This window comes from Diabrotica undecimpunctata, chromosome 4 (genome assembly GCF_040954645.1).
Source record: "Diabrotica undecimpunctata isolate CICGRU chromosome 4, icDiaUnde3, whole genome shotgun sequence".
Lineage (NCBI taxonomy): Eukaryota > Metazoa > Arthropoda > Insecta > Coleoptera > Chrysomelidae > Diabrotica > Diabrotica undecimpunctata.
Window position 1 is genome coordinate 39,291,658 of NC_092806.1, and position 26,910 is coordinate 39,318,567.

General features: G+C 34.1%; 1 protein-coding gene across 1 annotated transcript in view; it reads left to right on the forward strand.

Moving 5' to 3' along the window:
• Grp170 (hypoxia up-regulated Grp170 co-chaperone protein) overlaps positions 1–22,120 on the forward strand; it is a 34,446-nt gene extending 12,326 nt beyond the window's left edge. Inside the window, exons 3-6 of the mRNA XM_072529375.1 lie at positions 6,696–6,971; positions 9,408–9,789; positions 17,290–18,191; positions 19,706–22,120. Of these exons, the coding sequence (XP_072385476.1) occupies positions 6,696–6,971; positions 9,408–9,789; positions 17,290–18,191; positions 19,706–19,897 (1,752 nt within the window). The 3' untranslated portion in view covers positions 19,898–22,120. The remainder of the gene's footprint in view (positions 1–6,695; positions 6,972–9,407; positions 9,790–17,289; positions 18,192–19,705) is intronic.
• Positions 22,121–26,910: the final 4,790 nt, after the last annotated feature.

A 26,910-nucleotide genomic window follows, 5' to 3' on the forward strand; every position in this document is an offset into this window, starting at 1 on the left:
AATCATCAAGGCTGTCCATCTAAAGAGCTCATTCGTGGTGCAACCAAACTTTTCCTTTTATTTTTCCATGGATTCCTTTTCCTTCTGTTTTTTCCTGCATTATATTTTGAAGCAATTCATTATTTCCTCGTATTAGGTGGTCCAAATATTCTAATTTCTTCGCTTTATAATTAACCGAATTTTTACCGTCCAGCTGATACAAATTTTATTGAACATTGATTTCGCGCTCGTAACTGTCATTTAAAATCGCCGGTCGCTTCAAGCGTTGTTTCTGAGAGAATGGTTCATTCTACACAAAAAGTGCTAATAAACGTTTGTTCAAAATTATCTCAGCTACATTTTATTCTAGGGGTCGTAGAGATTCTTGGATTTTATTTTTTCCGTTTTCCCTCCTACGAAGGAGGTTTTAGGAGTGGTAAACTTTTTTGTATATTTTTGGGGTACCAGAATTGACTTTCTCAGCAAAATTCGACTTGTTCGTATGATTTTTAGAGGTCAAATCTCAAAAACTACTGGACTAGATGTAAAAAGATTTAGATTATCTAACCTAGGTTGTTGGTCCTTTTTTAATATTTAAAGACATCTTCTTGGATCCCTTTCAAATAGAAGGCTATTTAAAATTTGAGTTATTAAGTCACATCTTTGCAGTTTGGTATAATATAAGGACCATATTACTGGAGGGAGAAATGTCAGCTGATGCATCTAATAAAGCTTTTAAACTTATCCACTTTGTCAAAATTATCAAGTAATGTTTAACTGTTGCAACTGCTTAAATATTTTTCTGCTTCCTTGTGTTAACACATTTAAGGCAAAAAGAGCTTCTCGTATTCCCAGTCCGTTGAGAAATTCGAGACATAATACGTTTATTAATTAATATACGGGAGTGCAAAATTAACCGGACATTCAAATTTTTCCTAAAAACTGGCGTTTAAAAAAGTTTAAGATGTTCCTAATTGAGTATTTAATAATAAACAAAATTTAAAAGTCAAATTTATTACAACTCAAGAATTTACATAGAAGAAACAAACAAAATTTGAAAATCTGCAAAGAAACTAAAATTATTATTTTTTAAATATAAACATTTTTTATGGAAAACGATATTTAGTAGAGTATATTACCTCCACGAGCTCTAATTACGGCACTCATTCGATCAGGCATACTTCGGATTAAGGCCGTCCGCACATGAAGCTACTAAAAAGAAACCAGTTGGTAACTTTAGTTACCAATCAGTTACCAATAGTAGCTTATTAGTTACTGTCCATGTATTTTAATGAGTATCCGCACACAGCGCTACTAGTTAGTAACCGGTCTCTTATGCATCAGTGATCAGTCGACAGCAGACTGGACGTGCAGGTCGGTTGGGGACTAGTTTCTAGTTTGTTGTGATATTTTTAAAGTTTACACGCGAAATGGCGAAATTTGTAGAACAGTCGTTTAATATAAAATTAGTGCAAGAAGTGGAAAAACATCCTTGCCTATACAACTATACGTTAAATGAATATTCGCGTAAAGATATTACCGAAAAGGCTTGGAATGATATGGTATTCCTTCCCGTTTTCGTACATAATTATGTAGAACACAAACAGATTGTGTTATCTTAATAATTTTTTCGAGTGAGTGACATTTTTAACGTGATAATAACACTCAATAATATAATATAAAGTTTAAAATTTAAACACCCTATAACAAAGCTACTCGTAATTTTTAGTAGCGTAGTGTGCGAGTCACAGTTAGTAAACAGTTGGTTATTCTAGTTACCAACTAGTTTAGTTGCTTTTAAGTAGCTTCATGTGCGGACGGCCTAAGGCAGCAAAGTCTGCTTGAGGGATGTGCTCTCATTCGTCACGAACTGCTTGCTCCAAATCATTCATGGTTTCAACTCACCATGGTTACGTCGAATAGGTCGTCTCAGAATATCCCACGCATGCTCTATTGGATTTAAGTCTGTGCTCCTTGGGAGCCAGGGTAATAAACGAATCCCAACTTCATCCAAGTAATTGGAAGCAGTGGCGGCGCAAGATCATAATTTTTGCCCTCTGCTCGCGCAAATATGTCTCATTTCATTATTAAACTTGTAATGCTTGCATAAATAAACTATGCAAAATCTAGTCAAACTTACAACTAACCTAAAAATATTTGAGATATTAAGACCTACCAACGTTAAAAAACAATTTAATTTAAATATTAAAGGAACAGAAATTTTCTACTTTTTACACTGCTGAATTGTTTAATTACGTACTCGTAATCTAGCTTGGATGCTATATCAGCCTCGATAGACAAAATTGCGACCGCATAAAGTCTTTCCTGTGACATCGTACTCCTTAAATAATGCTTAATGAGTTTTAATTTTGAGAAGCTCCTTTCAGCGGTACTGTACTAATTGGTATTGTTAATAATACACTAATGACGATGTAAATGTCGAGTATATTGGGATTGGGTATATTACTTTTATATAAGTTATTATCTGTAATGTATTGAAGCAACTGTTTCACGTCTATTATAAAGAAAATTAGGGATCATTATTTCTAATTCTTCTGTTGTTTGACGAACGAGAAATACCCTATTTTGTTTTGGACGGCAACGTGCAGCAGAAATTCTTCGCTAGCGATAGGAACGCAATTTCAGGGGAATAGTCTTTTTTAGGCCAGCGGTGACGTGCATTGCAGCGGAGATTTCTCGCGAGCGATAGCGACGCAAGTACTTTTTTCTGCGCGTTCATGGCTTAGGTTTAAGTAATGCATAAATCTCGATGGCGCGAGGCCGTAGGCTGTGACCCACGTCGCCCACGTCCTACGCCGCCTCTGATTGGATGGAGAATCCATGATCTTGCATCAGATGAAAGTTTTTTCCAACAAATTGCACTACATGATCTTCCAAACATTGCTGAATATACCGTTGAGCGGTCAAATTGCCCCTTTGAATTCTAACAAGTTCTGTATGAGCCTCTAGGGAAATGCCTGCCCCCACCATTATACCACGTCCACCAAATTGAGAACTCTCAGAGTAAAACAACATTGCTGATAACGTTCACCAGCTCTTCTCCATATCATAGGCCACCCATCTGATGAGTGTCTGTTAAATCTTGATTCATCGGTGAAAAGCACAGCACTTCAATCGTCAACACCCCAATTAAGATGTTTGCTAGCGAACTGTAGACGTTGCCTCCGATGATCTGCTGTTAATAGAGGTCCCATGACAGGTATTCTTGACTTTAATCCATATTCATTTAAGCGTCTTCGATCGGTATAAACAGAAATTGTCCTGTTTCCCGAAATCTTTGTATTGTATCAAACACTGTACTTCGAGAAATTCCTAAAGCATTTGCGATGTAACGAATGCTCAGCCCATGATCCTGTAAAGCAACAGCTTGTGCTACCTCTTCTGGTCATAATTTTTGTAATGCAAGTTTTAAACAGGAGATAATACAAAAACCTACAGCCGAACTTATAATCAGGCACAGTACCATAATAAAATACTTCTTCTTTGTCAACCATTTTCCATCCACTCCTGAATGTAGGTCTCTCCCAATTGCTTCCATCTTTCTCTATCTTGCGCCAATCTAATCCACTGTTTGCCTGCCACTGTTCTTATGTCATCTACCCATCTTTTTTGAGGTCTTCCCATGCTTCTTGTTGTCGGCCTTGGTCTCCATTCCAGAATTCTCCGTGTCCACCTGTTGTCATTATATCGGGCTACGTGACCTGCCCAACGCCATTTCATTTTTGCAATTTCTTCCACAATATCCCTAATCTTCGTTCTACGTCTTATCTCGGTGTTTCTAATCTTGTCTCTTAGTGATATTCCAAGCATGATTCGTTCCATTGCTCTTTGCGTTGTTTTTAATTTTTTAGCAGATTTTTTGGTAAGGGCTACTGTCTTCAAGCCGTAAGTACAAACTGGTAGTATGCATGTGTTATACACCTTTTTCTTTAAGTTTACAGGAATGGAGGTGTTTTTCAAGATATATGCTAATTTGCCGAAAGCGCCCCATGTGAGTTGTGTTCTTCTTTTAATTTCAGCATCTTGATTTCATTTTCCTAGTTTGATAACATGACCTAGATATACATAATGTGCAACATTTTCTATGGTATGATTTTGTATTGTTATATTATATATATAATAAAATACACGTATGTGTAAAAGTGTTGAAGTTCGACAAAACATCTAAACAGGTTCAAACAAGAAAAAAATGTTATCGCTAATAAGGCATAAAATACAATTCAAACAAATTAAACAAGTTTTGATCTAAACACCAACAAAAAAAACAAAAAAATATGAGTGTGCGGTTAATTTTGCACCCCAGTGTATTTCAATATCAGAATCAAATTAAAATTTCGCTGCTTAAAACTTTGGCAATCTGTGATAATAAATATTCGAATAATGTTATTTTATACCTACTGGTTAGGTGTAATATATATTAATCAAACTCAAGTGTTAACTTATAGATACGAGAATTAAGTTCAGCTTATCTAACTTTCTTTAAATAGAATAATTAAGGTACACTTCTTGGACGTCAGTTTAGGATTATTTCTTTATCTGTTTTAAATTCTAATTTCGCGATAAAAAAATTGAATACAGGTAATGGTAGATACCATTAGAAATAAATAATGTTAAGAAATTAATATTTAAAAAGTATTTGCAGAATTAAAAAATCAAACAAATTATTTTTTTTATATGCGCTCCGTGCAGCTACAAGTATCGCCCTCATTTTTTATTATATCATCACCAAGGTTTACACCATTGAAAACATTTATAAATCTGCAGTAATAAAATAAAAAATTTGTAATTAATCGTAAATATTGTCTGTATATTAATTATTTATATACAGAGTGGCCCAAAAGTCTGGAAACGGCCAATTATCTCGTAAATTGCAAGTCATAATGGTACAAAATTTGAGGTGCCTACACCTATTTTGAGATACGAAGATTCCATATTTGATATTTGGAATGTTGCCAGATTTTGAGTTTCTCTTATATTATTAGTAACTTTGGTTTTTCAAATTCATCGCCCTGTATATTCAGTCATTATTGGAATCTGCTACTCAATACGAGTTCAACCATATGTACCACTTATGATTTTATGTTTTCTGGAAAGTCTTAAATACATAAAATAGTGCAAAATATGTAGATTTATATATATATATATATATATATATATATATATATATATATATATATATATATATATATATATTTATATATATATATATATATATATTTATATATATATATATATATATATTTATATATATATATATATATATTTATATATATATATATATATATATATATATATATATATATATATATATATATATATATATATATACATATATTTAGGGATTCTACAGTATTCACTGCCTTCCCTCGCTCAACCGTTTCCATCTCTCTCTGTTGTTCCATTCTCCATCGTTTAGGCCTCTCTTACTCATGGAGTCGTCTACTTCGTTCCTCCAGGATTTTCGGGGTCGTCCTCTTTTCCTCCTTCCTATGGGGCTCCATTCGGTTATTCTCTTTATTCATCTGCTGTCGCTAGTTCTTCTTACATGTCTATACCACTTTAGTCTTTTTTGTTCTATATATGTTAGTATGTCTGTTTCTATTGATGTTCTTTGCTTTATTTCGTCATTACTTCTCCTATCCATTCTTGTTACTCTGCAGCATCTTCGCAGGCATTCCATCTCTGTTGCTACTATCTTACTGCTATTTTTCTTGTTTATGATCCAATTTTCAGCCCCATATGTCATAATACTTCGCACTAATGTTTTATAAATCTGCGTTTTTGTCTTCATATTTAGGTGTCTATCCCACCATACTGAGTTAAGTTGGATTGCTGTTCTTGTTTGTCCTAATCTTTTTGTAATTTCTTCCTCTGTTGTTGCCTTTTTCGTGATTATAAACCCCAGGTATTTGAATTTATCCTTTCGTTTGATTGTTACGTTGTTATCAATCTGTAGATCTTCTATGTCTTCTTCACTTGTAGATAGGTACTCTGTTTTCGCGAGGTTAATATCTAGGCCAGCCCTGGTATATTCTTCTTGTAGTTTCTTCATCAGACAAAAAGATCTTATTGTCAAGTAGCCAACTTGTTCAATGATACTTTCCCAAACCGTTCTCCTATTCATAAGGCGACGGTACAAAAAGCTGCAAAGCGATTTAAGGAATCTGGAGAAGTAAAAGCTAGATACCGATCAGGTAGACCGGAAAGAGTTATGAATGACAACAAAACTTTAGATGTAATGCAAAGTTTTGTTGAAGATCCACATACATCCTCAAGTAGGGTTGCATAAGTACATGATGTAGGTCGTTCTTCAGTCTTACGTGTAAGACTGAAGAATTAAGTGAAGATGACTTTGATCGTAGATTAGAGTTTGCTGAGGTAATGATGGATAAAATTGAAAATGATGAATATTTCGTTAACAGAATATGCTTTTCCGATGAAGCAACCTTTACACTGTGTGGAAGTGTAAATCGACACAATTTAAGGTACTGGAGTGACGTAAATCCATACTGGAAGCGTGAAAACCATACTCAAAGACTACAAAAATTAAATGTATTGTCAGGTATAGTAGGTACTCAGTTAATTGGGCTATTTTTGAAACGTCAAAATCAAATATAATCCCATATAAATATAATGTTTAACATGCCACAAGAAAACAGTTTCAGAACCTCTTTAAATGGCAACTTTGATTTCAGGATTTGTTTGAGAGAGTTAACAAACCGATAGAACAAGCATTGAAAACGGCTCACCTAACAATGGACGTTGTCAACCAAGTGGTTCTGGTAGGAGCCGGTACCAGAGTACCCAAAGTGCAAGAACATCTCAGAAACGCCGTTGGGCAAGAGTTGGCCAAAAACTTGAACACAGATGAAGCCGCTGCCATGGGGGCCGTTTATAAAGCCGCTGATCTTAGTACTGGTTTTAAAGTTGCTAAATTTATTACCAAAGATGCTGTTGTGTATCCAATTCAGGTAAGTTTTTTATTATTATCATCTACTGATATATATTCCTAATTATTATAGATTTAGTATATTCTTTATCAAAATCCGTGTATATTTGTTATGGTTTACTACGATTTTCTTATCAGCGTTATGAAACTCTGGAACTGTTCTGGGCTACACTACTAGAAATTAATTTCCAACCAATGACAAGCTGCGATGGCACGACACACCCACCGATCAGTGTGCCTTCGAGCTTATCGTGGGAATGAACGTAGTATAGTAACTTCTTCTTTGTGTACTGTGCTTGTTTTCAAGCGTTGTCGTCGTATTATTAGGCTGATGAAACGTTTCTCGGTCGGCAGTTAGATGAAACAATTCCTCGACCATTCGACCTGTCTACTGTCCAATATTACGCAGTCAGGACAGTTGTTTTCTTCTAACCCAGCGTTTTCCTTCGATTTTGCCCTGAATGATCAACCATAGTAAGCGATATTTAGGTTCTCTCATTATGTGACCGAAGTATTGGATCTTTCTTAGTTTGATGATGTTGATCAATTCTCGCTCTTTGGTCACTAGCACACGTTCGTTAGATGTGTATGCTGTCCACGGGATTCTGAGCATTTGACGGCAACACCACAATTCGAACGCTTCTAATTTCTTAAAATTTTTTATTTTTATTGTTTAAGTTTCACATTCAACAAAAAGGACCAGACGTAGCACTTCAATACTCTTAGACGTGTGGTCAATCACAGACTTCTACTGCACAATACAGAACGCCAGTTAATAAAGCTTTTTCGTGCAAGTTCTATTCTGGTTGAAATTTCCTCACTGTCACTTTCAATCCTGCAGTCAATCCACCTACTTAGACATCTAAAGTGTTCTACCCTTTCCAGGATTTTTTCATCTAATTTTATTACTGAGTCTTCAATATCAATTTTTCCGACCACCATCCATTTTGTTTTCTTTGCGTTGATTTTTAAGCCCTTTTCAGTGCATTCCTTGTTGACAGCGATCAACAGGGTTTGAAGGTCTTCTAGAATCTATACCATTATGGCGGTGCCGTCTGTCTATTTGATGTTATTAATAATTTTACCATCGATTTAAACATTTTCGCGGCCATGAATTAACGCTATCTCAAAAACTGGTTCATTATATGTATTAAACAACATCGGAGACAAAACGCATCCTTTCTGAGACCACTTAATAGAAACTTTAGCTGAAACCTCTTGATCTACCTTATTACAAGCGACGTGATTGTAGTAAAGATTTTTGAGCAATCTAATGTCATACATGTCCAGACCAAGTGAGTCTAAGCATTGAAATAGTAATGTATGTGGTACTCTATCAAAGGCTTTTTTAAAAATCCATAAAACATACGTAAATATTTCTTCTAAACTCAATGCTCTTTTGTAAGAGTATTCGCATGCAAAAAAGATCTTTCCGAATACCCATACCGTTTCGGAAGCCAAACTGCTCATTACCAGTTATCTTTTCACAAAGTCTGTATATGCGACAATGCAATAGTTTCATAAAAATTTCGAGCGTGTGGCTCATTAAATTGATGTCAATAGTCCCTGCACTGCCTGCCTGACATTCCTTTGCTTGGGAATAGTTATAAATATTGATTGACTGCTGTATATCTTGTTAAAGAATGAGGTAATACTAGCAACACTGTCATTATATAATAGTTGTAACACTTCTGCAGGTATTTCGTCAGAACCAGAAGCCTTTCTTCGTTTCGCTTGGTCGATGGCCTTCTGAACTTCTTAGATTAGAATCGGTGGACCTGTATCTCGGTTATATGTTATTTCTTGGTAGATTCTTTGGTCATCTTTAAATAATTCTATTATTTAATTTTCCATTCGGTACAGCGCTCTTTAATATCACTTAAAATTCTATCACCAGAGTCCTGTAATATATTTTGCCTCTAAATTCTGCTTTTACCTGTTAATTCTTTTTGTTTTTTAAGGAAATTTAAGCTGCCGTGTCGTTGAATAGTTGCAGAATAGTAACTACTGAGTTCGAATTACGGAGTTATTTTTCTAATGTTTTGAATATTCCATTCGTTATGGTATCGATTCTATATCTGCATAAGAAAAAGGTATTGTAAAATATAATCAGTTTGTGCAAATTGATGCACTTATATTTGGTGAATCTCGTAGCTGTGTCGAACGTGCAATTGCTATCTTAAACGCTTTCTCTCTAATTTTAATAGTTATCAGATGTTCCTAATATGACAATTCTTGATTTTATGTATTTTCTGCTTATCACTCCTCACATGAAATAAACTTTATTTTCGATACGATTTAGCATTATATATTATGTTTTCTTTCAGCAGTTTTCTAAAGTGATTGTTGCAAAGTTGCAATGTTAGTTTTCAATCACCTGTTCTTTCTTCCTTCATCTATTTTCTTCATATAATTCAGTCGATAATACGTAATTATAAAGGTACAATCTCATTTTTAGGTTACATTTGAAAGACTTGCAGAAACAGGGGTTAAACAAGTAAAGCGCACACTTTTTGGCCTCATGAATTCCTATCCTCAAAAGAAGATCATAACTTTCAACAAACACACCAGTGACTTCAATTTTAATGTGAACTATGCTGATCTAGACTTCTTACATCCTAAAGAACTACAATATTTAGGAACCACCAATATATCCCAATTTGAACTAAAAGGAGTTTCTGATGCTTTGAAGAAACATTCAGGGGAAAACGTGGAATCCAAAGGTATCAAAGCTCATTTTGCAATGGACGATTCTGGTATTCTGAACTTTGTGAATGTTGAATTGGTTGTTGAGAAGACTGTCGTTCCTGATGAAGAAGAAGGAACACTATCTAAATTAGGTAAGTTGTATTCAACAAACAAATAGTCATTAAACAGGTACTACGATGGAGTATTGAGCCATTAGTGACTTTTCTTTTCATATTAACACCATTTTTGAAGAAAACAATTTAATTATTGAAAGTGTTACACCCAGTGGCGGCTGGTGTGGTAAAATTTTGGGTAGGCCAAGCCAGCAAATTACATATAGCTATGTGTAATCAGTGGCGGACCCAGAGGGAGGTGTCATGTTGTCATGACCCCCTCCACCCGCCCTTAAAAATATTTGAAAACCCACTTATCCTATTGGTGGTAACACTAAAAGTGACCTTGCATGATAGAAAAGTAATCACTCTCAATATCCATGACCTCCTCAAAAAAATTTATGTAGTGTGTGTGCCAGTGTGTGTAATACATATTTTTTTTTGTTTCGACGGTGGGAATCTTCTAAAGACCGTACCAGATGAATCGTACCTTGCGTGTGTTGAATTCAGAGTACATCTGAACTATCAACGGTACACTCACTATCAACATTACTATTACTGCAACCTGGTAAAGCGTCAGAAAAACTCATTTTTATGTATCTGTTATAAAACGATCTCGCTATCCCAAGAATAATTTTAAAAAATCAACCTCGATCGGCCAAACAACTATTGCAACTAGTAATAACAATAACAGATAACAGTGAAAATTGAACTAATGCTCGGCGATAGTGTTGCCATAAATAAGTTGCATACAATCAGGCGATATAGAAATCATGCAAATGTGATTTTTTTTTCGAATTTTACGAATTTTTTTAAATTTATTTGGGCAACCGTGCACTTGTTTGCAATTGTGTTGTTTGTTTAAAAATACGTTACAATTATAGATTATTTTACATATTTTTTTATCATAATTAAACGAAAATTTATATTACAATTCGATAATTACGTTACAAGTGACAACGATGTGCGGCGTAGGCCCAATCGTCTGGTGCCTAAACAGCAAGCATAAACACGACAATATAAATCGTTGTCCGGCAAGCTGCTTAACTTCAAACGCTTTTTGTACGGGGATCTTATGTGAGGTGGGTCGGCCAGTTCCGATCGGGCCTATTAATATTAAAAATGCCTGACTACGATTCGATGCTTTCTGTGGTAATATAATAACATAGTTGTTTTAACGGACGCTAATGTATTGAGTGATTTAGTACGTTTAAAAGTTATTTACATGTATTAACATAATTTTTGAATATATGTTTTTCAATTTTAAAGCTCTTGAAATTATTGGGTAGGCCCGGCCTATCCTGCCTACCCCCAAAAGCCGCCACTGGTTACACCTCTTCAAAATTAAAAGAAACGCTTATGTTTCCCTAATGTGTAAAATTTTTTCCATCTCGTCAGAAACTACATTAAAACGAATTTTTCAAAAAATTGTTCGGTTTCAAATTTAGAATTGCAGCATCTCACACCACGTTTCTAAAAATAAAATTATTTTTCTGTAATCCTAGCTTAAACCTAAAATGCTATATTTGGTCAATGTTGTTACAGTGAAACTCCTCCATGACGGACACCAATGGGGAAAAATAATTGTTCGTTGTGTAGAGTTGTCCATTGTGTAGAGTTATCACTTAATCAATTAAAATAAAAAAGAGGTTTCGATTTGCTTGATCTTTAATTATACATTTTCATACACAAATTAACTCGAACACTGTAATTATTTTTTTCAGATGCATATATCACCGATATTTTTTCTTCTAAACTTAAAAACTTTCTTTTAGTCGAAGACATTGTTCCCCTTAGATCAGAATATCGCAACTAAATGAGAAATGTATACCAAGGATGAATAAATTCTAAAATGGGTTTTTTCAAATCAAACCCCATACCTCGTACCTTTTTTTATCGTCTTTATAGAGGGGGGTCTGGAAAATCTTCAAAAGACATCTCAGTCCAGGACGCCATAGTGCAGGATTCGTTCTTCATACTTCCGGATAGTTCCCGAGGTACTTTAAAATGCCCTCTTGTCGCCGAGTGTACGCTGAACGCCTACCTGCTAAACCAGACCCTCCTCGGTCATCCAGCGATCCGAAAGCGGAATGGCCGATGTAAGGCCGGCATAACTTCCGAAGCACTACCTTCATTCATCTACAGACTGTTAGCAAGGAGGCTCCCTGTCTCGTTCCAGGTAGCGCGTGGAAGATCCACTCGCTCCTAGTACGGTATCACTGCCAGACGGGCATTTCCTCCTTCCCCACAGTCTGACTCACACAGTCTACCTCATACAGTCTGACCCACTTTTCTACCTTCAACTTCCAGCATCTTTCCCTCTTACCTTTGTCGTTGGTCCAGCTGTCTTTCTTCCTCTTCCTGTAAACTCCATGTACCTAGAGTAACTAGTTTTATGACCATAAGTACCTACTTATACTATTAGTTTTATGGCTACAATAAGTTATGTACATATTTGGATTTCTGGACCCCTAATTTTAATCTTTTAATCGCCTTTACCGGACTGTCCGTTGTTGGCAGCTAATTACAATAATTTCTTAAAAAAAACTGAAGGCAAATTTTGTCCGGAGTCGTTGTGAAGAAGGTCCATTGTTCGGAGGTGTCTTCCTATTTATCCACATGAAATGTTCGTTGACATAAAAACTGTCCGTTCAGCAGAGGTTTCCGTTGTAGAGAGGTGTCCTTTAACAGAAGTTTTAATGTACATGTTACCGAGATATGGAATCTAAAGTCTGATACGATTAATCGCCTAGAGACGTTTGAGATGTGGTTGCATAGAAGGATGCTTAGAATACCAGAATGCAGACTAACGAAGCTGTGTTAAAATGAGTAAATGATGTTCGAGAGTTATTCAAAAATTATTAAAATTTCATATCTAGGGCATGTTCTTAGAAGAGACCGGTACAAAATTCTTCAGCTTACCATGAATGAGAAAACGAGGACTGTAGAGCAATTGGAAGGATGCAGATCTCATGGCTCAAGAATATTCGCGAATGGACAGGAATACGCAGTGCCGAAGAGGAGAGGCTTTAATAAACCAACTTAGTGAACTAATACTAGAAGTGTGGGATGCCGAAGAAATGCCTCAAGAATGAAATAAGTTGATTGTAATTTCTATATACAAAAAGGAAGATAGAGCTGAATGTGCAAACTATAGAGGAATATCCTTATTAGAGGGAGGTAATATATAAATTGCTCGCCATACTAATTAAAAAAAGGTTAGAAATATATGTAGAGAAGAATCTAGGAGAATACCAGGGAGGATTTCGGAAAGAAAGATTAACAACCGATCAAATTTTTATGCTAAAATCGATTACAAAGCCGCCTGCGATACAATATACAGAACAAATTAATAGAAACACTAAAAGAATTCCAAGTGCCAGAAAAAAATAGTAAGATTGGTAAAAATGACAATTAGACAAACTATTTGTGCTGTGAAATGCAACGGTACAGTCTCAGAAGAATACGAAGTGAAAAAAGGTGTTCGCCAAGGAGATCCGTTGTCTACATTGCTATTCAATACAGTTTTAGAAAAAATTGTATGGGTTAGTGGGATAAATAGTTCCGGCACTATTTTATGCAAGGAGCACCAATGCTTAGCATACGCTGATGATGTGGTTCTCATTGCAAGAAATGGAAAAGAACTGGCAAATATAGCAAAAAGACTGATTTCGGAAAGCCAACATGGGACTGAAAGTTAATATTAATAAATCGAAGCACTTGAAAATCTCGAGCAAAAAGGAATAAACACCAGGGGATCCTTTAAATTAGAGGAGGAGGATGGATCAGTTGTAGAATTCGAGAAGGTCCATGAATATGTCTAGTTAGGTACTCTTATTGATCAGACATGTAAGGAAGAAACTGAAATCAACCTAGACTGACCAAGAGCAACAGGTGTGCTGGAGCCATGAGCAAAATAATTAAGGAAAAAGATATATCTCGTAATACAAAAATAAGAGTATACAAAGCTATAATTAGACCCACGATGCTATACGCTGCCGTGACATGGACTATGAACAAAACCATACAGAACAGATTGGAAGCATGGGAAAGAAGGATAGCAAGAAATTAAGAACGTTTGGTGGAAAATTAGTAATGGCTCGGACATCGAGAAAAAATGCAAGGTAATAGACTAGTCATGAGTATTGGTTGGAGAGTACCTGAGGGCAAAAAAAAGAAAGAAGACCAAGAAAGATATGGAGAGATGTAGTGATGGAAGATGTCAGAGAGATGAGAATCAGAGATTGGAAGCTGATAGCTAAGAACAGAAAACGATGGAAATTATCCATCCAGCAATGGGCCTTAAGGCTGTACATACATACATACACAGTGTCGAACAACTATTTCGATTAGCTGAAGACTGTGAACAATTTGTCAATGTAATTGTTAGCGTGGGGGGGACCTAACATGCCACCGAAAGAAGAAGTTATTGGATTGTCGGATTGTTAGTAGCATTTAACAGTGGTGGTTAATAGTATTTTTTTAATACAAAATGTGAGATTTTCCATATTTTTTGAAAATGTAAAGTGACTTTACAATTTTATGGAAGTCGATGGACACGATTTTGAACATTTAATTAATTCATAATGAGACGCTATTAATAATCTACAAATGAAATAATAATCTCCTCTCTCTTCAAAGTGACACCCATACGAGAACAATAATTAGACTTTTTGGGTCTTTTATTATTCCCTATTACCTATTATTAAATTTTTTTATGTAATAATTGTGTATTTTGTGATGTTTCCTATGATGTTGGTAATTTAGCAACTTTTCCAAGGCTGTTTTCTCAATAAATACCCTTTAAATTAAACCAAGTAGAAAATCCATTTTTTTTCTCGTGTTGTAGATTAGTAATCGCTATTATTTAATTAATTATTTTGACTAATTAGTCAACTTTTTATACAAGGTGGTCCAGAATTATGTACATTAATTTCTAGAGCTCATAGTACGTCCAAAAATAAGGGTACTTCTTTATGTACACTTTTTTATAAAACTGAATAATAAGGGAGATACAACCCTTTAAAGGGGTGAATTGAATTATTATTTTATTTTTTCAAATATCTTCCAAACGGTTTTTGAATACGGAGTTCATATTTTGGGAGTGATTATAAGACTAGGATAATTAATTTCATGTCACCACCTACCACATCCTATATTAATACAGGGTAGTTTTGGAGGTTAAGTGGGGGTTATTGCGTCACATGTTTTTTAATTTTTACATATTTTAAAAATTGTTTCCTTAGACTTTTCTACGCAAAAAGGTGCTCTTGGAATATTTCGATAGATATCACCGTTTTCGATTTATTTAAACTCGAAGGTATACATGTATTTTATTGTAATCGTTATATTTCTTAATATTCATCAAGTATGCTTTGGAATTGACACTTGTGTTAGCAAAAATATTACAAATTAATGGAAAACTTAATTAATACTTAACATTTAATTAATAGCGAAAATAATATTTCACAACTACTGTTCAAAATGTCCTCCATTTTGTTGAATACATAATCTAATTCTTTTATTTAGTGAACGCATTAATCCATTTAATGTTACTGGATCGTTTTGTAAATCGGTAAATACTTGTTCAATTTTGTCTCTTAACTCATTTACTGTATTAATTGGAGTGTTATACACTTTTGATTTCAAATAACTCCATACTGTAAAGTCCATTGGATTAAGATCACAACTACGAGCAGGCCAATGAATCGGTGCATCCGCACCCCGGCCTATCCACCTATCAGGGAAATGTTCATGTAACCACCTTCTACAAATTCTTGTGTAATGTGGTGTAGCACCATCATGCATGAAAACATGTTTCTTCGTATTTGTAATGGAATATCTTCCAAAATATCATGTAAAATATTGTCTAGAAAATTGTAATACATGTTACCATTTAAATTTCCGGGAAAGATGTGGTATCCTATGAAACTATTTCCTAAAGTAGCTGCCCAAACGCTTATCTTGAACGTGTGTTGGAAGTGAGTTTCCATTGTAGCCCTTGGATTTTCTTCAGCCCAGAAGTGCATATTTCTAGAATTGAACATACCTTGTCTTGTAAATGTGGTCTCGTCTGTAAACAGAATGTTGCTTAAAAAATTTGGTGCAGTTTGAACTTTATTTTGCAATACTCCACAAAAATCAACTCTAAGTGGCATATCGTCAGGTAAAAATTTCTGCACCTATCGATAGTGGTAAGGATGTAATTGCTCTTTATGCAGAACTCGTAAAACACTTTGATGGGAAATATTCGTTCTTAATCCTAACCTGCGTGTACTTATTGTGGGGTCATTTATTACAACATCCAATATTTGCTGTTCAACGCGAACATTTCTTGCTTCTCTACGACGACCAGCATCTGTATTCCTTCTTTGAAGACAACCGGTTTCTCTCAGTCGTCGTTCAGTACTTACAAGAGTCCTGGCATTGGGAATATTTCTGTTCGGATACTTTTCTCTGTAGCGTCTTACAGCGGCAGCAGCATTTCTTGAACATTCCCCTAATACTAAAAGTATGTCTGTCATCTAAGAATTTGAATAGTGTGCCATATTGCGGGCAAACAAATTTAAAAATATAGCAATATAGAAAAGTCTAAGGAAACAATTTTTAAAATATTTTTTAAAATATGTAAAAATTAAAAAACATGTGACGCAATAACCCCCACTTACCCTCCAAAACTACCCTGTATTAATATAGGATGTGATAGGTGGTGACATGAAATTAATTATCCTAATGTCTTATAATCACTCCCAAAATATGAACTCCGTATTCAAAACCGTTTGGAAGATATTTGAAAAAATAAGAATTTCAATTCACCCCTTTAAAGTTGTATCTCCCTTATTATTCAGTTCTATAAAAAAGTGTACATAAAGAAGTACCCTTATTTTTGGACGTACTATGAGCTCTAGAAATTAATGTACATAATTCTGGACCACCTTGTAGATTATAGATTCTAGTAATTTAGTTCATATTACGTTCATATTAGTTCATATACGTTAGACCAAAACCCTATTTCTGTTGCAAAATTTGTTTTAAAGTAGTTTTTGATGTCAGAAAAACACAGTAAGACATCAGCGAAACATGGGCGTCGCCTTTATTTTTTAAGATGTGTTAAAGTTTCAATAAATCAATACTTTCATGGATGGAAAAAAATCATGGACGTCTTAACAAACCATCGAAGTGCTTCTCGATAGGACATTTCATATTTTAAATTAACTGGAAAAAAGGGGGTTTAAAAACCCCCTCGGTTTGTAATAGATGTCTGTATCATTAAAATCTCATGAACATTGTCAAATATTAGGATGGACTGTTTTCATAAACCATATCGGTAAAAATTATATTGTTAGTTTGTGATTAATCGTAATCAATGTAATGTCATTGCTGCGCAAATTTTTTATTATACAGATATATTTGCTCCCTAAATCATGGTAGTTTAGGAAGTGAAATATATCTGAAATAGGGATGGTTACCGTCGTGCAAAGTGATATATCGACATACACATTTTTAAGATCAACAAATCACATTTAAATATTTTTTCAGGTAGTACATTTAGTAAATTATTCGGCGGAGAGGAGAAACCAGCAGAAGAAAAACCAACGGAAGCTCCTACTTCTGAAGATAAACAAGCTGAAGAGGCCGAAGAAAAACCAGTCGAAGAAAAAGAAGAACCCAAAGAAAAATCATCCAAGGACACCAAGAAAACAGTGAACGAAACTGCTAAAAACGCTACAGAAAAAGTCAAAGAAGCAAAGCCAAAAGTACAGACAGTAAAAGAATCAATAACGACTGTTGAACAGTCGTTTGGTGTTCCAAGCTTGAATAAAAAACAACTCGGTAGATCACAAGAAAAAATTGACGCTTTAGATAAAATCGAGAAGGAGATCAACAGAAAAGCTACTGCCATGAATAACTTAGAAAGTTTTGTTATAGATATGCAAAATAAATTATATGAAGACGAATATACCGAGGCAACCACTCCTGAAGAACAAGAAAAAATAAAAACGGCTTGCGCACAGATCTCAGAATGGTTATACGATGAAGGTTCAGACGCAGACGCAGAAACCTACGAAAAGAAAATCGACAGTTTAATGGCAATTACCAAAGACGTACTTGCTCGAGTATTCGAACACAAAGAGAGACCAGAAGCAATTAATGCTTTAAATACTCGTTTGAACCAATCGTCAAACTTCTTAGTCAGCGCTAAAAATGCTACAAAAGATAACCCAGACAGAGACATTTTCACAGACGTGGAAGTGCAAACCTTGGAAAAGATGATTAAAGAAACTGAAGAATGGAGAGACAAAATGGTAAAAGAACAAGATGCCACTAAAAAGAGTGATCCAGTTAAGTTGACTATAAAGTCTATCATGGATAAAATGGCAGCGCTAGATAGAGAAGTTAAATATATGTTAAACAAAGCGAAGATGTGGAAACCCAAAAAGGTTAGTAATTAATTATAGTTATTAGTATTGTGCCTCCTAAACTATCGTAACTTACTATATATCCAGTTGTCTTTACATTTTCTTACTTAAACTGTTTTTCTAATGGTCTGCTAAAATCTTTTTGTTAATCTTCAGGTGATTGTAACATAACAAACATGGACAGTGTTTAAAGTACACAAAATGACCTAGACCGTGTTGATTCAAATCAAAAATACTTTGTTGTTACATACAAGCTATATTTATTATTAGCCGAAATTTAACTGGAGATATTAATTTAGATGTTACAAACAGAAATGTCCATTACAATTTTCTACCTTCTTACATCTTTCTATACTGTAAAATATTAATTTCACCCGATGACCTGGTAAAAATATTTGTGTTGTGAAGATAGGGTCATGGGTCTTGAGGGTGATTTTGATACAGGATTTAGATTTTTGCACCTTTCAGTGAATTTTTTGTGGGGGGGGGGTCATGGGTCTTGAGGGTGATTTTGATATAGGATTTAGATTTTTGCACTGAGAATTTATTAAAACCCAAATACCCTACGGCTGCAAAGAAGGGTACAACATTAAGGGGTCTTAAACTTAAACAAAAAAAAATAATTTAAACCCACATACCCACATATTTGTATTACATAACAAAGTTAAGTAATTTAAATGCAATAACTCAATGTAATTTAAATGCAATAACTCAACATTAATTAATGTATTTAACATTCCTAATAAACTCTATCTTATCGTTGGATATCCGATATCAATTTGTAACAACATTCATTTATTCCTTATTGCCATACGGAGTGGAAACATGGACTCTCGGAATTACAAGTATGAGGCGTATAGAAGCCTTTGAAATGTGTGTTTTTCGAAGAATGCTGAAGATTTCGTGGACAGAGCACGTGACCAATAACGAGGTGCTGAGAAGAATGAGGACCGAGAGAGAATTCCTAAATATTGTAAACAACAGAAAAACGAGTTATCTAGGACATATTCACAGAGAAGAAAAATATAACTTTCTACGACTCATAATGGAAGGGAAAGTAGAAGGAAAAAGAGGACCAGGAAGAAAAAAATGCTCGTGGCTGAAGAATGTAATGGACACACATTCGATACTAAGAACAGCTCAAGCTAGAGAGCAATTTGCTGTAGTTTAGCCACCCTTTTGCTGTATACAATGTTACAATGTTTTTATAAAAAATATTCATCAATAATAAAAATTTTCAATATTGTAACATTTTTTCCAGCAAGTGATTCAAAATTTGCACTTAAAATGAAGTTATTTTGTTAAATAACTTTATATTTACATAAGATACGATAAAAGTTATTAAACCAAAATAAAGATTATCCTTTATAGATGTTATTTAATCCATAGTTGAAAAATATTGTAAGTAGAGTTACAATGTTATTCATATCAGGTGTCGAACTATATTTTGATTTTGTCTGTTTACATGTTAAGCCTGCGTACTTGCAGATAATTCTATAATTTAAATAGATAAATAAAATAATGTTTTTCTACAGGTGGAGAAACCTGTAAAAGAAGATACCAACACAACAGACTCCGGAAGCGAAAACGTCGTAGTAGAAGAACCACCTACAGAGGAACCAGCCTCGGAGTCTAAAGAAAGCCCCAAGGAAGAGCAGACAGAGACCAAAAAAGACAAACCCTCCGAGACAATAGAAGGAGAAGAAGACAGCCATTCAGAGCTGTAGTTAGTGAAAATTTTAGGATATGAACAATTTACTAGGTTAAAAATCAATTGACATCTTGGGATCGAGTCTAAATATTGATGTGGTAATAGCGTATGTTCTCGACAATTTAAGTAAAATTAATTGGAAGAAAGTCATTGGTTTTTTATACAAATTTTTCTTCCAATAAAGTTTATTCAAATTTACGCTAGCGTACTGTAATTTATTTATTGAAGTATTATTTGGATTTATTTTTTTAAATAAATGTTTTATTGTTTATTTATTGAATTGTTCAAGTATATGGTATATGGTCTCAACATTCAGTGCAATACATTGGTCGAAAATTGAGAACAACACTTGCTTGTTATTACGACGATGATGGCAATATACTTGGTTATTTCTGCCGATATTCTTTTTTCTTGAAATTCCTTATACCCTTCAGGATTGTCCAGTTTCTGTAGATATATAAAAACAATCATACTTGCCTTTTGATGGCGATAAAAAGTAGTGGAATTACTGTATGTATGACCTGAAATGTCGTTCTATAGTCTTTGAGGATACGGAAATAAAATAATTGGCAGAAAACCTCTTTTGATATCATGAGAAACAAATCCATAGAAATATATGAGTCGAACATGAATATTCGTCTTCACATTACAGCCAACAACCAGCAAATCGAACAAATAAACTGATCTTCGCCTGTCAAAATGTTCAATGCGTTTTAAATGTATTCATTTTTTTCGAATCCTGAGAAAACTGATAAGTATTTTTGAAAAATTTAAACGCAGAATGAAAGATTTCAATATTACCGATGGCCGAAAGTCTCTTAGAATTAACAAAAAGTTTCTTTTGAATGAGATATTTGAAATTAAAAGTCATACTAAATTTTCTCTTTTCTTTTCACTCTGTAACTTATTAAAATAAATATTATAGAAGTTTTCAGGGACTTTCAGCCCTCGGTAATAACGTAATCTTCCATTATGCGTTTAAATTTTTCAAATATTCTTATTAGTTTTCTCGGGATTCGCAAAAAAATGAAAACATTTGAAACACATTGAACATTTTGACAAACGACATTTTGCGCCTATGCCCTTAAAGGATGAGATGAAATTAGTACCACATAAAACGAAGCAAAATCCAATATATAAATTAAAATTTACTATTTTCACTGGGAATAAGCCACAATTTTACTTTAGAATAGAAGTTTATTTCGGAAGTTTCGATTTCCGTTTCGTAAACCGTTCTCAAAATACTAATTTTGTTTTTGTTACGTGGTAATAAAAAATAATTTATTTGATAGGACTCATTCATATTGACAAGTTGACACATTATACATTTTAAAGTAGATGACTTTAAAATGGTTAATATTTTTGAGTTGCGATCCTGGGACGACTTTATTGGAAGATAGTTCGTTCGAATACCTGAAATCAACAATCATAGCATGTGACTTGTCTTTAAAAAGACAACCAGATGCAATTATGACAGTACAATTCTCCTGTTAGTGATCCCATAGTAAATCAGGAGGAAAAAATCCTCATGATACAATCCCGACATGGTAAGTATTTCGTCTTACATTAACATCAAACTCTGATTTTTAGTTTCCTCTTTTGATGTAGGTAACCAGATCCTACAGCATGTTGCTGAGAAATTTTGCGACAAAATTGATTTGATCTAACATAAGAGCCGAAGAGATTCTTTAATTATTCTCTTTTCACCATCTGTCTGTTTCAGGACTATACTTGAATCTTTCCACTGAACTCTATGTTCATTTTCCCATGCGTGTTTACATATTTGAAATATATCAAATTTCTTTATTAGCCTTCGGAAATATTCTGGTAAGCATATGGTCTTCTACGGTATAGGTATGTATGTACTATAAAAATAGTAACGATATGTCCTATTTCAGAACCAAAATGCAATTAATCCATGACCATAAAACACAAAGCCGCGTTTCCAGGCTGTTTAACTGTTTATTCTGATTGAAGACATTACCATATATTATGTATAAAAAGCTGATTAAAGAACTTATACTTTTTTAACTCTATTTCGTACTGTATATGTATATTTTGTTGTTTCACCTGTTATGTAGTTTTATAATTATTCTAGATTGTAAATGTTACGTAACTGTATACCAAAAGTTCTCAGAAGATTAATATTTCTATGCTTGATAGAAGTATGGCCAAGTATTCATAAATTATTTTAACATTTGTGATTGTAAGTATCGATACAGTAAATTTTTTAAAAATTTGTTGGTTGCTTTATTGCTAATTAGCCATTATTGCTAGTCCATTATTGTTGCAGAGTAAGGTGCATAAAAAAGCATAAAGTAAAGAAATTAAAATTTAATTGTAAACACCAAAGTAAAAATATATAAATCTAGTGTAATACAGAAATAAAAGTGAAAGGATTAAGTGTATATAATAATCAACAAAAATCTTCAAGTCATTGCAAGCTTTCTTTGCTTTATTAACCCATTCATTCCCAGAACTATAGAAAATGTCACACTGAGAGTGCAGTACGGGTAAGATACGGCAATGCTTTTCTTATGGAGAATAAACGCGCAGGGTTGTCGGTTTTCTCCAGCTGTTGATTGCTCATTGTCTTACAGGACCGGCTTGGATAAAATGCATCTGCCGGCAGTACGAGTAAAATATTTTATATCATGTATACGTATACAGTAGAAGAAAAAGGCATTGATGAGTTATTGACAACGAAAACTATGAATTTTGCATATAAAACGTCAAAATGAGATATACAATTTAATCATATTCATAAGAGTAACATTTGAACACCTCTTTACATGAACAACATACAATAACTGTAGTTTTAATGTTTTACATAAAATAGAAAAAACCTACATAATTTCTAGGAAAGAATTTGGAAACTTGGAAATGATATTATTTATAGATATTATATATAATATTCAAATTTCCAATTCTTTCATAGAAATTAGATTTTTTCTATTGTATGTAAAATATTAAAAATACAGTTATGTTGTTTCTATAAATAGGTCTTCATTTCTTTTGTAAAAATTCTGCTACAAATTACCATCATTAACATAATCACCTAAATATGGCCATAAACTTGTTTGTCATAATTAGTATTTGATAAACTCCAAGCTTTCCCTATTTCACCCCCTACCTAATTTCCCCTACCTAATTTCTATCCTAAGGATAGGTAGGGGCTGAAAGTGCTTTTGGAAAACGAAACTACACTTCAAAATTTAGTCCGAGTTTCAACAGAGAGCATGGAGTCCCATAAGTTTAAATCCGGTGAATTATTTAACGGTTGCGCTAAACTCGTAGTGTTAAATGTGTTGTGTTTTTTACAAAATACGGAACAACTTAATGTAAGTGCTGCTGTAAGACGTACTTCATTGATGACTGGTGTTAGCGAAAGAAGCATTTCTTTCGCAAAGAAAGGCAAAGAAAAATGATGGCGACTATCACGATGAAATGGATGCCGCATATTTTGAGTCGTGGTTTAAGGAGACATTAATATCAAATTTACCAAATAATGGTCACAGGAATGTCATTGTAATGGACAATGCATCGTACCACTCCCGTAAAGAGAGATTCCCTAACAATTCCTGGAATAAAGCTGCAATCAAGGAACGGCTAGTGGAAAAAGACATTTTTTTCGAGGAGTGTTATTTGAAATCCGAGCTATTAGAAGCAGCGCGTGCTTTTAAAGATCAATACGATAAGTATCATCTTGATGAGTATGCTTCACAACATAATGTTTATATTTTAAGGCTTCCTCCATATCACTGCGAATTGAATCCTATAGAAATGGTGTGGAACCAAGTTAAGCGATATGTAGGTACCCATAATACCACTTTTAAAAACGAGGTACGCCAGTTGATCGACGACGGTTTCGCACGCGTCACAGAGCAAAATTGGCGCAATTATGTCACTCATGTTGTTGAGAAATCGGAAACTGAGATGTGGACTGCGGACAACCTGCAAGATGACGTAGACCAATTGATAATACACGCGAACACAGGGGAGAGTAGCGAAAGCGAATCCAACATCTCGGATGTAGAGGACGACTTTGGTATAATTAATTTAATATCTGTGAGTAACCTCGATTATTTTACACTGTATAACCAATAAAATGCATTTACCAGTCCAATCAGAGTATGGGCTTTTCGGATATTGTGCTGGGTGCACGGAAATCGAGTTCCCGGAGGTTCCACCCTGTATATTTATAGCTATCAAGAAATGTAATTTAAAATATATTTGTTAGTTTAATAAAGTATAAATATAATATAATGTTAAATAACTTACACTATAAACCTTATACCTGCTCATCGGTCAAGTGTGGGCAAGGAAAACCATTATCCCATATGGAATAACACAAGGTTTCGCTGAAAACTACCAGGTTGCTATGCCAAGGAACTAGGTAAACTTATGTTGTGTGTAAAAAATGCGAGACTGCATTATGTTTTAACAAGGACAAAAACTGCACTTCAGATTTCCACAAAAAAAAATTTCATAGTAGGTGTTAAAATTTCGCAGTGATTCAAGTGTGCAACTTGTTTTTTTAATAACATCGCCGGGATTAAAAAATGTGCAAAGCTTTTTCGATATTCCCGTTCCTGATAATTTTTCACATTTTTACAAAAGAAAAAGTTTTTCTTGGATATTGGGCTGGGTGCACGGAAATCGAGTTACCGGAGGTTCCACCCGGTATATTTATAGCTATCAAGAAATGTAATTTAAAATACATTTGTTAGTTTAATAAAGTATACAGTTTTATAATAAAATTATCGCAAAAACTTAAGGTCTTTTTATTCAAATTCATGCCTCTTATTTGGCTACTTGAAGGCAATTATTTTATCAATATATTATTTTATAATAAATAACAGAGCCCGGCGTAGAGATCTGGGTACGGTTCTGTGACTACCACTTGGACCTGTTTGTATCGCCAAGCACAAGGCGTGAAATCCGGCAATTGTGCATTCCTATATTAGCCGTACTGCACTCTCGGTGTGACATTTTCTATAGTTATGTTTATTTTTTTTTAATTTCTGAAAAATTTATGCTTTAAAAGTCACAAAATGTTGTCGAATCGAACATCTTGTGTAACATTCTTTATGGAAGATTGAGGTGGACCAGGTCTCCTCGGAGGAGTACCGATTATCGTCAACAAGGCTTTGGTTATATTTCGACGAAACTGCAGCAAATCCATTTCGGCTTGTTCAGGGATAATATGTCTATTCTACGGTAAATTAACCAAGCATTTTGTGTGAAGACATCAAGACGCCAGATAAATAAAGGCCACTACCATTTCTTGGATCTTATATTTGTTCTGTAATAGGCAACATTTTGAGCCATCCGATCAGTTCCTCCCATATTTTCGTTATAAGTCCGAATAAGATGTGGTTGTGTTACTTTGATTTTTTTGCTTTGGGCAAAGAAGTATCTATTCACTTGATAAACTGGCGTCGTTTTATGGTAATTCGATGCCAAAGTAACTGTTGTCATTCCACCTACATAAAAGCACCTTATTTTTCTCGTCGTACCAATTTTCGTAAATTCCACGTATGGATTTTTTAAACGTTTCACTGAATGGACTTTTCTGTTCTATTTGATCGTATGGTTGCTACGTAACCTATTCCCTTCGATGTTAAAAAATCAATTAGTTTCAGAGAGGTGAAATAATTATCAGCATATAAGCAATGAGGCATAACCCTATCGCATTGAATTTTAGGAATAAGTTGAGCAAACTGCAATATTATTCCATCTCCAAGGCCAAATTCTTTTTTATATTCATTGGATTTTCCCTTGGGTCCTTGATAAATATTGAAATATATGAGGTAACCAGATTTCTGATTCCAACGCCACGAGTTATACCCAAAGCGTATGGGTTTGCCTTTTATATGTTGTTTCATACCATGACGTCCATAGTATGGTATCTTGGGCTCATCCACGCTAGTTTCGGTTTCCTATACAGTAAATGATTTGCGGAGACTTTCAAGGTAGGAAATTATCCGGATCTCTCGTACCCAAAACTAAGTCAATAAATAGATTGTGGCAAAGGTGATTGATAACAAATACATAAATGACAATTAAAATTAAGAATGCGCATTATAGTTGAATGTTATATAAACTACAGCATCAAGCACTATGTAATTAATATTATAAATGTGATACAAAGGTGAAAATATCAGTACCTATACATATAATAATAAAGTAAATTATCAATAAAAACTCGAAGTTAAATGTGTCGATAGCAATTAAAGTAAATTGTATACTCACGCTTAATCAAGCCATTAAGAGCGATGCTGGGAATATTTATATTCCACTAAGCATCAACAATTTACCTATATAAATTACTATCTTTCTTGTACTCATTGCGTCGAGTAAGGACGATAAATATGCGAAAATGGTTGCGTTTCGATTTAATTTGAGACGCAAATTAAATCGAAACGCAACCATTTTCGCACAATAAAAACTCGATTAATTAATAGTGAACTGAATAAACCTTTTTAATAAAGGCACTCAAAATGCAATCAGCGATAAGTATACGCATATTAATGAAATTATTACAATAGTACAAAAGAGGAACAAAACAAAATCGAATACCAAAAACACATAAACATAGTAAAAGTGCCTGTCAAAATTAAACGGACGTGTGAAATTTTGTCTTTTTTGTTTTGTTGAATTGCCTGTATAATCTATAATATAAAAATGAATCGCAAAATGTGTTGGTAAGCCCAGAACTCAACAACGCATGGACCAATTTTAACAATTATTTTTTTTTAAATGTTCCTTGAAGTCTATGGATGGTTTTTATGGCGAGAAAAATTCGAATAATTTCCGGAAAAACCCTAAAACAGCCCTTTTCTTTTTCCCATACAAATATTTTCTAACTAAATTCCTATTTAACTATTAATGAGAGACACCCTACCGTTGTTCATTTAGCTGTGCATTTAGAAAAGGGACAAAGAGTATATTTTACAGCACAGAACGCAGTACAAAGAGCTGCTCAGCTCTACCACATTAACCAGTTTTTTTGAGATATGCCAAAAC